General features: G+C 43.2%; 1 protein-coding gene across 2 annotated transcripts; it reads left to right on the forward strand.

The window, feature by feature from the left end:
* Nucleotides 1–1320: 1320 nt before the first annotated feature.
* Nucleotides 1321–13634, forward strand: CLK1 (CDC like kinase 1). 2 transcript variants are annotated; one of them, XM_032278706.1, is made up of 13 exons: nt 1321–1457; nt 3809–3969; nt 4532–4760; nt 5771–5861; nt 6247–6313; nt 9004–9120; nt 9212–9378; nt 10512–10606; nt 10685–10814; nt 12038–12120; nt 12374–12453; nt 12755–12845; nt 13275–13634. In XM_032278706.1, exons 2-13 carry the CDS (start codon nt 3809–3811, stop codon nt 13416–13418), a joined length of 1455 nt encoding a protein of 484 aa, XP_032134597.1. In that variant the 5' UTR covers nt 1321–1457; the 3' UTR covers nt 13419–13634. The 2 variants fall into 2 exon arrangements, with proteins under 2 accessions (XP_032134597.1, XP_032134598.1); XM_032278707.1 differs by lacking the exon at nt 5771–5861 and having other exon boundaries at nt 1327–1457.
* The last annotated feature ends 853 nt before the right edge of the window (nt 13635–14487 follow it).

Below are 14487 nucleotides of genomic sequence, written 5' to 3' on the forward strand. Positions count from 1 at the left end.
GCCACTGCACCCCAACCCGGGTGACAAAACAAGACTCCATCTCAAAAAAAAAAAAAAAGGGGGGGGGCGCAGACGCAGTGGCTTAGCCTGTAATCCCAGCACTTTCAGAGGCCGAGGTGGGCGGATCACGAAGTTAAGAGATCGAGACCATCCTGGCCAACATAGTGAAACGCCGTCTCTACTAAAAATACAAAAATTAGCTGGGCGTGGTGGGGGGACACCTATAATCCCAGCTACTCCGCAGGCTGAGGCAGGAGAATCGCTTGAACCTGGGAGGCGAAGGTTGTAGTGAGCCGAGATCGCGCCACTGCACTTCAGCCTGGTGACGGAATAAGAGTCCGTCTCAAAAAAACAAAAAACCACCACCACATTCCGCGGGAACAACGGCCAAGAACGGCCTTATCATGGGAAAATCTTATCAACATCCTGCAGGGCAGCAAGCCATATGGCCCAGACCCCTCCCGCCATACGTTTAAGTACCCCAGCGGTGGGCACTGGCTGGTTCCCTGCTTCTGTAGGTCTTAGTCTGGACCTAAAGCCTGCATTTGCTGTACAGCCGCCACTCGGTCTTTAACGCTCACTTTTCCTTCAGAATTTAACAAGGAGCTTATTCTTAAAATATGTGCCCAGTTACAGCCATAAAGGTATCATAGACAGGGAAATATGCTGCCCACGTTGGGCCTAATGCAGGCACCATGAGGATCAAGGTGCAGAGCATTGTTTTCTATTGGCTCACAAAGCTGACACGCCCACACTAATCCCATTAGTAATTTGAAGCCATCTGACGCTAGTGGTGTAATATTTTTTTACTTCTTTCTTTCTTGAGACAGGGGTCTCGCTATGCTGCCCAGGCTGGTCTCGAAATCCTGGGCTCAAGCTATCTGCCCGAAAGTGCTAGGATTACAGGCGTGACCCACCGCTCCGTTAAGCACTATTTTTAAAGCAATTGTTTGAGTGGTCGGTCGCAATCAGGGAATATGCTATTTTGTGTCGTGATTCCCTCACTTTTCGTTGTTCACAAGGTGTTGTTTTATCGTTGAGAAACAATTTTCAGTAAGTGGGGACAACACTCTCCTCCCCAAACACTTCCAGCGTTTTCTTGGGATCGGGAGACTAGACAAAACAGGGCGGCGACCGGCAGCTTCTTTCTCTCCGCCACAGTTGGCTCCCCGGCCCCGGAACCTAAGCCAATGGTGGTCACGCGCACGCCCCCGCCCGCCCCGCCCCCCGCGTGCACGCCCGTGCATGCCCCGCCCCGCCCCCCGCGTGCACGCCCGTGCATGCCCCGCCCCGCGGCGGAGACGCGCTCGCTGCGTCATCAGTGTTTTCGAGCCTAGTCCCGACGCTGCGGCTGACAGCTCCATTTTGTTGTCGTTGCCCGTCTCAGTCAGCTGGGTGATTCCCGTGATAGCGTTACAAGCTTTGTCTCCTTCGGCTTGGAGTCTTTGTCCAGGACGGTAAGACGCAGGAGGGAGCGGACTAGATGACAGGGCCGTTCCTGTGAGCCTCGCGGGCCTCTGGCGCTGCACCTTTGTCCCGGTTGTTAGCTGCTCCCAGTGCGCGGTGCGACCACTGCCTGCTGCCTTCACTCCCGGGCTGCACAATGGCGGCGCGCCCCTCTTTCCTGCGCGGCTGAGCCCGTGGCCGCCGGGTCCAGCCTGCCGGGGTAGTGACGGTGTTTGCTAGGCCGGCCGCCCCCTTGGAGCGTACCCCCTCCACAGAGGGAACGGCGCCGCCTGACGCGGGATAGCCCGGCGGGCGCCATGTTGTCGGCCGCCTCGGTCGAGCTGTAAGATGGCGGCTGGGCGGAGGCCAGCCTCGGTCACAGGGCGGAAAGGCGAGGCTCCCTGTTGGGGGTGGGGTTTGTTGGGATTCCAGAAAAACGCCGCTGTGGGGAAATGTTGTCTGCAGCTAGGGGAGAAAGAGAACCCATGGGGGTTACACTTAATGTCTAATGATTAAAGGGTCGGCGTAAACATCGCGAGTGGCTTTGTCCTCAGTGGCGTTAACAAAAACCAGATTAAGGGACCGGAGGAAAGAGAAATTACTGGGTGTATTTGAAGGAGCGTTGTGACAGAAGTCCGGTGACCGAGCATTTTATGCGATGGCGTTTCAGCCCACTCCCACTGGGTTAACAGTTGGAGGTTTTTTTTTTTTTTTTTTGAGACCGATTCTCTCTCTCGCCCAGGCTGGAGTGCCGTGGCGCGATCTTAGGTCACTGCAACCTCCGCCTCCCGGGTTCAAGCGATTCTCCTGCCTCAGCCTCCCGAGTAGCTGGGATTACAGGCGCCCGCCACCACGCCCGGCTAATTTTTTGTATTTTTAGTAGAGACGGGGGTTTTACCATATTGGTCAGGCTGATCTCGAACTCATGACCTCAGATGGTCCATTCGCCTCGGCCTCGCAAAGTGCTGGGATTACAGGAGTGAGCAACTGCGCTCAGCCTGCTTTTTTCTTTTTTGACACAAGGTATCGCCCTGTACGGAGTGCGCAATGATGGCTCACTGCAGCCTCGACTTCCAGGCTCAGGAGATCGCCCATTTAAGCCTCCTGAGTAGCTGGGACTACAGGCGCGCACCACCACCCCCGGTTTTTGTTGTTGTTGTTTTTTCCTATGTTGCCCTGGCTGGTCTCGAATTCCTGGGGTCAAGCAACGCTCTTGCTTCGGCCTTCAAAGTGCTGGGGTTCTGCGCCCGACCCAGTTTGAGTGCTTCAAAAATTGTACCCAGGCCGGTCCAATGGTAGTGGGTTATCAGAACTTACTAATATTAGTGTAACGAAAGTTGGTATACAACCCCCACCGCTGAATTTGACTGACTTAAAAAAAAAATTCGTAGGCCGGGCGCGGTGGCTCACGCCTATAATCCCAGCACTTTGGGAGGCCGAGGCGGGTGGATCACGAGGTCAAGAGATCGAGACCATCCTGGTCAACATGGTGAAACCCCGTCTCTACTAAAACTACAAAAAATTAGCTGGGCATGGTGGCGCGTGCCTGTAATCCCAGCTACTCAGGAGGCTGAGGTAGGAGAATTGCCTGAACCCAGGAGGCGGAGGTTGCGGTGAGCCGATATATATAATGTCTTTTTCAAGTTGTTAGAGATTTTAGATTGTTGGAAGCATTTTTGAAAAGAAGGTAGCTCCTACCATTCTCAAATTGTGTTAACGTTGCGTTTAGGATAAACTGTATCATAATAGTACGTGCTTGGGAGTGGTACCGGAAACATGGTGTTTTGTCGTTTTTCTATTCTGATGCCACCGTTGCCTTCATGTGTAATTAAAGTCTTTGGTAGTTTACCTGTTTACAGAAATAGTTTATAATGATTTTGTGTGATGATTCTATCTGCAACTCACGTACAACTCCGATTACGTTTGCAGTAGTCAGAGTAATGCGGTGTTGGTGAAGAACATTAATGATTGCGTTTGAGTTGGAGACTAGTTTCTGATACCCGTTTAAACTAGGAGAGTGACGTGTGGACTCTTACAGTGCATTTGTGCTACTGGCAGGGCAGAGGTGAAATTTACCAAAGTTAGTAAATTGTGATTGCTCCACTTGTTTAACTTTTTTACATTCTTCCAATAAATCTGGGCATGACATGGCTAATGCAGAGAGCGTGTGAATAAAGTTCAAACTCCAGTATATGGGACAACACAATTGGATTTATCAGTGATTTCAGATTGGGTGACAATGATTTTTGAATTTTGATTTTAAAAAAATTTAAGAGGTAACAAGGGGACCTTTGTAAATAAGAGTTTTAAACAGCTCGGTGTGGGATACAATTTAACTAGGAAAAACTTGCCTTTTGTGTAGATGAGACACTCAAAGAGAACTTACTGTCCTGATTGGGATGACAAAGATTGGGATTATGGAAAATGGAGGAGCAGCAGCAGTCATAAAAGAAGGAAGAGATCACATAGCAGTGCCCGGGAGAACAAGCGCTGCAAATACAATCACTCGAAAATGTGTGATAGGTAAGAAGGGTACTTAAAATGTCTGAATATAAAAATATATATATATATATATTTTTTTTTTTTTTGAGACGGAGTTTCACTCTTGCTACCCAGGCTGGAGTGCAATGGCGCGATCTCGGCTCACCGTAGCCTCCGCCTCCTGGGTTCAGGCAATTCTCCTGCCTCGGCCTCCTGAGTAGCTGGGATTACAGGCATGGGCCACCATGCCCAGCTAATGTCTTTTGTATTTTTTAGTAGAGACGGGGTTTCACTATGTTGACCAGGATGGTCTCGATCTCTTGACCTGGTGATCCACCCGCCTTGGCCTCCCCAAGTGCTGGGATTACAGGCCTGAGCCACCGCGCCCGGCCTAAAAATACATTTTTATGATAAAATTAGTATCACTTAAATACATGGTTACTGTTCCTTTGTGTTTCCAATGAGAGATTTCGGTGGTTTGTAATGTTTGTAAAATTGTGCTGGTTGTGGGGGAGTCTTAAGTGCTGTCTGAAAAGATTTACTGAGAATGTGAGGATATTTGGTCTTAGCATAAAAACATTGAAAATAATTTTTATTTCTCTAGCCATTATTTGGAAAGCAGGTCTATAAATGAGAAAGATTATCATAGTCGACGCTACATTGATGAATACAGAAATGACTACAATCAAGGATGTGAACCTGGATATCGCCATAGAGACCATGAAAGCAGATATCAGAACCATAGTAGCAAGTCTTCTGGTAGAAGTGGAAGAAGTAGTTATAAAAGCAAACACAGGATTCACCACAGTACTTCACATCGTCGTTCACATGGGGTATGAACGTTTTAAAAATATTTTGGAAATTTTATATCCCATGTGGAACAGAAAAACTTGAATTTTTGTGTTTATTTGAGAAAGTTTTAAGATGAAGCATCTCAGTTTTAATCTGCAGGATTTTTTTTAGTGTTTGTGCATTGGATAGGAACTTCCTGAAATAAAGTACACATTTAGTGTTATATTTAATTATTGTCTCCTAATTGGCATTCTAGTGAAATGGTGAAAGTTAATTTAGACTAGTTGAAACTGATTACTAAATATTCTAAAAGGTTTTTTATGATACTTCAAGAAATCTGGTTTTGATATATTGGAACCTTATCAGAAAAGTAGAACAGTCATTTTATTTTTGTATAATTTAGGATTAGGTATGCTTCTTTGTTCTAACAAGGCATGTTTTCTAACCCTTCTTTCACTAAGCAAACCAGAACAGATTTGAACCGTTACAAGTTATATATTAATTTGGAGATCAGCTCAGATGACGCTAAAAATGCCATAGTGTTGTTCTTGTATGCCAAATCTTTTTTCCCCCAAAATCAGCACTTTAATTTTATTTACTGTTATAGTATTTGTTTTCTTAGATTAGGTAGGAAGTCTTAATTAGGCCACCGTCTACTTTAACAAGTAAATATTACATCCTACAATTTTGCAACATTAAATTAGAACACTAGAAACTAAAAAATTATGTTTCAATGAATGCTACAAATAAGCATTTTTTTTTTTTTTTTTTTAAGAAAAACAATTGTATTATGTTTTGTTGCCTTGCCACTTTGAGTATCTTATCTGAAAATCTGTTCCTTGCCATGTTTTTCTCCTGTTAACATAAACTATGTGCCCTGTGAATTTCTGGGGACTGAATTTGAAATTGCTCCTGCCAACCGTTTGTGGCCTGGCGTGTATCTGAATGCCTGAATATCTCCCCGCTGAATGAATTTCGTATTCTGCCCTGAATTCACTCGGGTATATTGATTGGCTGGATGATCTTGGTGCGGCTCACTTGACGTTTCCAGAAGAGTCACCGAAGGAAAAGAACCAGGAGTGTAGAGGATGATGAGGAGGGTCACCTGATCTGTCAGAGTGGAGACGTACTAAGTGCAAGATGTATAGAATATTTTTCAACACTTATTAACTTTTCAGATAACATAATCTATATATAGATTAAGCTTTCAGGGATTTGGAAATCTTTTTTTCTTTCTCTTTTTTTTTTTTTGTTTTTTATTTTTCCATTTCTTTTGGTGGGGGGGATTGTATTTTTGCTTTCTTTAGAAATATAATGTTTGTTATACAGAACTTCGAGAACAGTAATCAAAATTAATGAAATTAGACCTAATAATTGTTTTTGATGGTGTTGACCAAAATAAAATAAATATCTAGTGATAAGGAAATTTGTAGCATCAACTAGAATAATCTACATTGATAGCATTTATTGTGATAAGTACATTGTTTGTACTTCTTGGTATGACTGAGATTTATTGCTCTCTTTTAGATGAAATTGTTGATACTTTAGGTGAAGGAGCTTTTGGAAAAGTTGTGGAGTGCATCGATCATAAAGTGTAAGTTTTCTATGTTGGGATTACATTTAGGGAGGTTGGCAATATGGGCAATTAATTTAGCTTTAGAAAATGATGTGACGGCTGGGTGTGGTGGCTCACGCTTATAATCCAAGCACTTTGGAGGCCAAGGCGGGCAGATCACCTGAGGTTGGGAGTTCAAGACCAGCCTGACCAACTTGGTGAAACCCCATCTTTAAAAAAAAAAAGAAAGAAAGAAAATGATCTGACCATGAGTTACATACATATACCTTTTTTACTTGGCTGTAAGAAATTTCAAGTTAGAAATACTTGTCCTTCATATTTTATTCTTTTTTTTTTTTTTGCAAATAGCCCTTCACATTTTTTAAATGGTTACTAATAGTATGTATAGCTTCTAATTTTAGGCTGAGAACACACTTTATGTTGTTTTGAAAGTATTCTTTGGCCGGGCGCAGTGGCTCACGCCTGTAATCCCAGCACTTTGGGAGGCCGAGGCAGGTGTATCACGAGGTCAAGAGATTGAGCCTATCCTGGTCAACATGGTGAAACCCCATCTCCACTAAAAATACAAAAATTAGCTGGGCGTGGTGGCACACACCTATAGTCCCAGCTACTCAGGAGGCTGAGGCAGGAGAATTGCTTGAACCTGGGAGACAGAGGTTGCAGTGAGCCAAGATCGCGCCACTGCACTCCAGCCTGGGGCCTGGCAATAGAGCGAGACACTGTCTCGGGAAAGAAAAGGGGAAAAAAAAAAAAAAAAAGGAAGTATTCTTTTTTTGTCCTGCCAGACACCATTGTTAGGCTATACTGCTTCCCACCCCATATGAGTGGTTCTAAGCCTTGGTTCCCCCTGCCCCCTGCCCCAAGTCCAACTCAGTGATTTGAAGAGCCTTGGTTTTATGTTAAGGGCGTTGCCTACCCCAAACCTTTTCAGGGTAGTTACCTAGTACCCTCTATACATACATTTTTAGGAAGTGCCATAATTCATTCTGATAATACAGCCAGGGATAACTCCTATAGATTGGTGTCCCAATTTAATTATGTATGTCCATCAAACTACTGATTGAATTTTTTTTTCCTCCTCCCCCCCCCTTCAAGATGGAGTCTTGCTCTGTCACCCAGGGTGGATCCCAGGTGACAATGGCACGATCTCAGCTCACCGCAACTTCTGCCTCCTGGGTTCAAGCAATTCTCCTGAATAGCTGGGACTATAGACATGTGCCACCATGCCCAGCTGTGTTTTCTATTTTTAATAGAGAAGGGGTTTGACTGTGTTGGCCAGGCTGATCTCGAACTCCTGACCTCATGATCTGCCCACCTTAGCCTCCCAAAGTGCTGGGATTACAGGCATGAGCCCCCAGCTCCAGCCATGAAATTTCTTTAGTATAGAATATTTTTCCGTTACCTTTTTTTCAGTTTCCTGTTTGTTGTTATTGTTCTTCCTCTTCCTAAGGTGGCAAAGCATTTTTGAGGAGGCTTCCTACTATTGGTTGGTAAGGACATGAGAAGTAGAGCTCTTTTTCTTTTTCTTCCTGAGACACGGGGTATTGTTCTGTTTTCCAGGCTGGAGTGCAGTGGTGCAATCTTAGTTCACTGCAACCTCTGCCTCCTAGGTTCAAGCAGTTCTCCCACCTCAGCCTTTCAAAAAGCTAGGATTGGCCAAGGCGGGCGGATTGCTAGGTAAAGAGATCGAGACCATCCTGGCCAACATGGTGAAACCCTGGCTCCACTAAAAATACAAAAATTAGCTGGACATGGTGGCGCGTGCCTGTAGTCCCTGCTACTCAGGACGCTGAGGCAGGAGAATTGTTTGAACCCAGGAGGCAGAGATTGTAGTCAGCTGAGATTGTGCCACTGCACTCCAGCCTGGCACCTGGCGACAGAGCAAGACTCTGTCTCAAAAAAAAAAAAAAAAAAAAAAAGCTGGGATAACAGGCACGTGCCACCACGCCTAATTTTCGTATTTTTAGTAGAGACTGGGTTTCATCAAGTTGGCCAGGCTGATCTTGAACTTCTGACCTCAAGTGATCTGCCCACTTAGGCCTCCCAAAGTGCTGGGATTACAGGCATGAGCCCCTAGAGCTCTACTTTGCCCCTGCTGTAACCTAACACTCCTGCCAACCTGGACTAAAAGAACATTTGAGATAATGTATGACTGTGACAGGTACCATATAGGAAGAAGTTGTTTAGCTGAAGGACCAAAAAATAACTCATGTGAATGCATAGTTTGATGAAATTTGTGGCTGAGTACAGTGGCTCACGCCTGTTGTTCCAGCACTTTGGGAGGCTGAGGTGGGTGGATAGCCTGAGGTCAGGAGTTAAAGACCAGCCTGACCAACACAAAGAAACCCCATCTCTACAAAAAATACAAAAAATTAGCTGGGCATGGTGGCACATGCCTGTAGTCCCAGCTTCTCAGGAGGCTGAGGCAGAAGAACCGCTAGAAGCCGGGAAGTGGAGGTTGCAAGGAGCAGTGATTGTGCCACGGCACTCCAGCCTGGGTGACAGAGCGAGACTCCATCTCAAAAAAAAAAAAAAGTTAGCGTCATTCAGTATGTAATACAATCAGTCAGAAACTGAACACTAAGCCATAAATTCAAGAAAGCAAATACAGTGGGTCAGAGTAGAGGTAATAGAGTTTGAAGACCGTGATAACTGGAATTGAATATCCTGTCTATCATTCTTAAATTTACATGCATTCTTTCTAACAGGGGAGGTAGACATGTAGCAGTAAAAATAGTTAAAAATGTGGATAGATATTGTGAAGCTGCTCGCTCAGAAATACAAGTTCTGGAACACCTGAATACAACAGATCCCAGCAGTACATTGTAAGTATAAGATTGGAACCTAGGAAGCGGTCTCATGTGTATTTAAATTAGGAGCAACTGTACTTAGTTACTATTTTTCATGTGTTTGTAGCCGCTGTGTCCAGATGTTGGAATGGTTTGAGCATCATGGTCACATTTGCATTGTTTTTGAACTACTGGGACTTAGTACTTATGACTTCATCAAAGAAAATGGTTTTCTACCATTTCGACTGGATCATATCAGAAAGATGGCATATCAGATATGCAAGTCTGTGAATTGTAAGTTCTTGGCATAGCTTTGTTAATTTATTAGTTTTATTCATTTTGCAAAATACATCAAAAGGTACACCATAAGTATGTACAATTTTTATTTGATTAAAAATAGAGGAAGAAGAAGAGTAGGTATGAAGGAACTTGATTACAGGCTGTTGATCAGCAGTGTACATTTCATTCAGTAAATAGGATATCCAGCATATAGCATACTATGTTGCAGACTATGATTTATATTTCCTGATGCGTAAAAGTAGTAACTTCAAATGCTGGGTAAAAATTAAGGCGTGGTATATCATAAAAGAAAGCTTCATGACCCCGTGCATTGGCACAGGCTGGTAATCTCAGCACTTTGGAAGGCTGAGGTGGGTGGATCGTGAGGTCAGGAAATAGAGACCATCCTGGCTAACATGGTGAAACCTCATCTTTCCTAAAAATACAAAAAATTAGCTGGGTGTGGTGGCACATGCCTGTAATCCCAACTACTCAGGAGGCTGAGCCATGAGAATTGCTTGAACCCAGGAGGCAAGGTTGCAGTTGAACTGAGATTGTGCCACTGCACTCCAGCCCGGGTGACAGTGTGAGACTCCATCTCAAAAAAAAAAAGAGAAAGAATCACCAGTAACTAAAACTCACTAGCCTCTTTAAAAAAAATCCACCGACAGCAAAATACTTAAAAAGCCAAGAAGGAAAAAAAATTTCCTCTTGCGAAACTTTTTTAGATGGAGTCTCGCTCTGTCACCCAGGCTGGAGTGCCATGGCGCAATCACTACTCCTTGCAACCTCCACTTCCCGGCTTCAAGCGGTTCTTCTGCCTCAGCCTCCTGAGTAGCTGGGACTACAGGCATGTGCCACCATGCCCAGCTAATTTTTTGTATTTTTAGTAGAGATGGAGTTTCACTGTGTTAGCCAGGATGGTCTCAATCTCCTGACCTCATGATCCACCCAGCTCAGTCTTCCAAAATGCTGGGATTACAGGCATGAGCCATTGCACCCAGCCAAGTTACTGGTGATTTTCTAGCATACAGGAATGTTGTTGACCACTCTTCTTAGGGCATATGAGAAAGGAATCAAGTTTTTGTGGTGGGGTTTTATGTTTTGGCATTTTCTGATTACAGCAACTTTCTCTTTATTATTCTCAGTTTTGCACAGTAATAAGTTGACTCATACAGACTTAAAGCCTGAAAACATCTTATTTGTGCAGTCTGACTACACAGAGGCGTATAATCCCAAAATAGTAAGTCTTCCAATATATTCATAAAGTATCTTACGCCTTAATAGCTATTTCTTCTTAACCATCATTTGTGATTTTCAGAAACGTGATGAACGTACCTTAATAAATCCAGATATTAAAGTTGTAGACTTTGGAAGTGCAACATATGATGATGAACATCACAGTACATTGGTATCTACAAGACATTATAGAGCACCTGAAGTTATTTTAGGTGAGTGTTGCTCTTTGAGAACCTTTGTATTTCCTTATTGAGACTGACTGAAGTTTTTTTGCAGTTTTAGGTCTTAGTTGTGGGGCTTTATCATTTTCTCTTTAAGAGATAAGTACCATAGGCTGGGCGTGGTGGCTCACACCTGTAATCCTCACATTTTGGGAGCCTGAGGCAGATGGAAAATGAGGTCAGGCGTTCAAGACCACCCTGGCCAACATGGTGAAACCCCATCTCTACTAAAAATACAAAAATTAGCTGGGTATGGTGGCGCTTTTTTGTAATCCCAGCTACTCGCGAGGCTGAGGCAGGAGAATTGGTTGAAACAGGACCCAGAATGTGGAAGTTGCAGTGAGCCTAAATCGTGCCACTGCACTCCAGCCTGGGCTAGAGTGAGACTGTCTCAAAAGGAAAAAAAGGTAAGTATCACGAAGTGCATTAAGGATTTTAAGCTCTCAGTTGTGCCAGATAGTTAGCTCTGGGAATTTGAGCAAGTGGCTTAACCTTTCTGAAATTGTTTTCACATTTGCATTATTTATTTTTTAGACAAACTTGCTCTGTCACCCAGTCTGGAGTACAGTGGTGCGATCTTGGCTCACTGCGTTCTCCGCCTCCTGGGTTCAAGCAATTCTGCTTCAGCCTCCTGAGTAGCTGTGATAACAGGCACCCGCCACCATGCCCAGCTAATTTTCATTTTTTTAAAAAATAGAAATGGGGTCTCACTATGTTGCCCAAGCTGGTCTTGAATTTTTGAGCTCAAGCAGTTCTCCCATCTTGGCCTCCCAGAGTGCTGGAATGACAGGCGTGAGCCACTGTGCCCACCCTACATCACATTTTTTTTTTAAAGTAGTATTAGGGGCCAGGCACGGTGACTCACACCTGTAATCCCAGCACTGGGAGGCTGAAGCTGGTGGATCATGAGGTCAAGAGAAAAGACCATTCTGGCCAACATGGTGAAACCCCTGTCTCTACTAAAAATACAAAAATTAGCTGGGTGTCGTGGCACGCACCTGTCGTCCCAGCTACTGGGGCAGCTTAGGCAGTAGAATTGCATGAACCCGGGAGGCGGAGGTTGCGGTGAGCCGAGATTGCGCCACTGCTGCACTCTAGCTTGCCGACAGAGCAAGACTCCATCTACAAAAAAAAAAAAAAAAGTATTGTTAACTTTTAATATCTTTAACAAATATTGAGGATTTTTTTTCCTTACATTTTGCTTTGCTTTGCAGCTCTAGGGTGGTCCCAACCTTGTGATGTCTGGAGTATAGGATGCATTCTCATAGAATACTATCTTGGGTTTACCGTATTTCCAGTAAGTAACAATGATCTGTTTATATGAATAAATACTTTAACTCAAAGTATACATAGACATTTAGATAGCTTCCTCCCCTAAGCATAAATAAAAATGAAACTATATTCTTTCATAATTGTTTCATTCGACACATCTTTAGGTATATAAGCAGTTATCCTTGTCCATGTAGAGAAATGATTTCTGCAAGGCCCAATACTAGTTTTTTGCTGTCTGTTTTGGTGGTCATCTTCCCCAAGTTTGTTTTTATTTCTAGACACACGATAGTAAGGAGCACTTAGCAATGATGGAAAGGATTCTTGGACCTCTACCAAAACATATGATACAGAAAACCAGGTACGTTTTAAGAGTTAGTGACATCCTTAGTATCATTTGATCATATCTTCTGATTAGAACTTAATTTTTTAAAAAATTTTTCACTGTAAGTCTCAAGAGCCGATTAGGACTTTATAAATAAGTCAAACTAATATTTTGCAGTTAAATAGCAGATTACCTTGGTGCAAAAGCAGGTATCAATTCTTATCCCATGGCCGCCATTTAAATCTCTAGAAAAGTAATCTGGGAAGGCATAGTAATTGATAACTTTGCTAGCTATTTTCAGTGTTATAAACATGAATGGATATTGATTTATTTTTAGGAAACGTAAATATTTTCACCATGATCGGTTAGACTGGGATGAACACAGTTCTGCTGGCAGATATGTTTCAAGGCGCTGTAAACCTCTGAAGGTAAGCCTCTGAGACATTGCTGAAATAGTCAAAACTTGTAGTTTGTTTTTTGAGACAGAGCCTCACTTCATTGCCTAGGCTGGAGTAGAATAGCACGATTGTGGCTCAGCTCACTGCAGCCTCTGCATCCCAGGTTCAAGAGAGTCTGTCTCCTGAGTAGCTGAGATTATAGATGAGGTCACCGTGCCCAGCTAAATTTTTTTGTTTGTTTGTTTTTTTAAGTAAAGATGGGCTATGTCTTTGGTAGACAGGCTGTGTTGGCCAGGCTGGTCTTCAACTCCTGCCCTCAAGTGATCTGCCCACCTTGGCCTCCCAGAGTGGTGGGATTGTAGATATGAGCCACCATGCCTGGCCTCTTTTCTGGTGGAGAAATAACTATATTAAATGGTAGTGGAAAAGGCTATTTAATGAATTGTTTTTTTCTTCCAGGAATTTATGCTTTCTCAGGACGTTGAACATGAGCATCTCTTTGACCTCATTCAGAAAATGTTGGAGTATGATCCAGCCAAAAGAATTACTCTCAAAGAAGCCTTAAAGCATCCTTTCTTTGACCTCCTGAAGAAAACTGTATAGATGTATAATTGTACAGCCCTCTTGAGGAGATCTTATAGACTGTATCAGTCTAATTTTTAAATATTAAATTATTTTGTACAGCTTTGTAAATTCTTAACATTTTTATATTATTACCATGTTTATTTTGTTTGGGTAATTTGATTCATTAAGTATATAGCTAAGTAATTCAGTAATTGTAAAGTGATTTATTCAGAATAAATTTTTTGTGCTTATGAAGATGATAACATATCTGAACAGTTTGTTCTAAGTACTGTTTTTCTTTCTTTCTACCTCTATTACATTAAAGAATGGACATAGATTTTTTTTTTTTTTTTTAAGAGATTTCCTCAAGTCTTTCTTCGGGAAAATTTAGCTTCACTTCCATTTTAGGGATTGTCAAAATTGACAATTACTGCTCTCAAGTTTAATGAAACCAGATTATAGCACACACAAAACTAAAGATTAGCCAAGAAGGGTTTTGTCTTTATTCCTACTCAAACTTAGTGTTGCAGTTTGCTGTTGATTGTTGCACAGGATCTTAGTCATTTGCAAAATCCCACCGTGGTGGAGCCTCCACTCCTTTGCACCCTAGTCTGAATTATTAAGTGAGTATGTGTAATGTGGCAAATTTAGATCTTTCCAGTTGTTTTTTTGGTTTGGAGAGTTTTGGGGGGTTTTCTTTTTAGACATTTTAAAATGCTGGCCAGGTGCAGCTTATAATCTCATCACTTTGGTAGGCTGAGGTAGGCAGATCGTTTGAGGCCAGGAGTTCGAGACCAACCTGGCCAACATGGTGAAATCCCATTGCCACTAAAAAAGCTGGGTGTGGTGATGTGCCTGTAAACCTAGCTACTTGCGGTGCTGAAGCTTGAGAATAGCTTGAACCTGGGAGGCAGACTGCAGTGAGCCAAGATGGTGTCACTGTACACCAACCTGAGTGACAGAATGAGACTGTCTTTTTAAAAAAAAAAAAAAAATGCAATTAGGCCCGAGAGATTATTTAATAAAGACGGGGTTTCACCATGTTGGTCAGGCTGGTCTTGAACTCCCAACCTCAGGTGATCCGCCCGCCTTGGCCTCCAAAGTGCTT

The sequence above is a fragment of the Sapajus apella genome, unplaced genomic scaffold, assembly GCF_009761245.1.
Source record: "Sapajus apella isolate SASKATOON/1434 unplaced genomic scaffold, GSC_monkey_1.0 scaffold10, whole genome shotgun sequence".
Lineage (NCBI taxonomy): Eukaryota > Metazoa > Chordata > Mammalia > Primates > Cebidae > Sapajus > Sapajus apella.

What these genes read in the sequence shown, in the direction of transcription:
- CLK1 (XM_032278706.1), top strand. Translation starts at nt 3,809, where the DNA reads ATGAGACACTCAAAGAGAACTTACTGTCCTGATTGGGATGACAAAGAT. An exon ending in AGGCGTATAATCCCAAAATA is followed by an intron (nt 10,607 to 10,684) that starts GTAAGTCTTCCA and finishes TGTGATTTTCAG; the next exon opens with AAACGTGATGAACGTACCTT. An exon ending in GGCGCTGTAAACCTCTGAAG is followed by an intron (nt 12,846 to 13,274) that starts GTAAGCCTCTGA and finishes TTTTTCTTCCAG; the next exon opens with GAATTTATGCTTTCTCAGGA.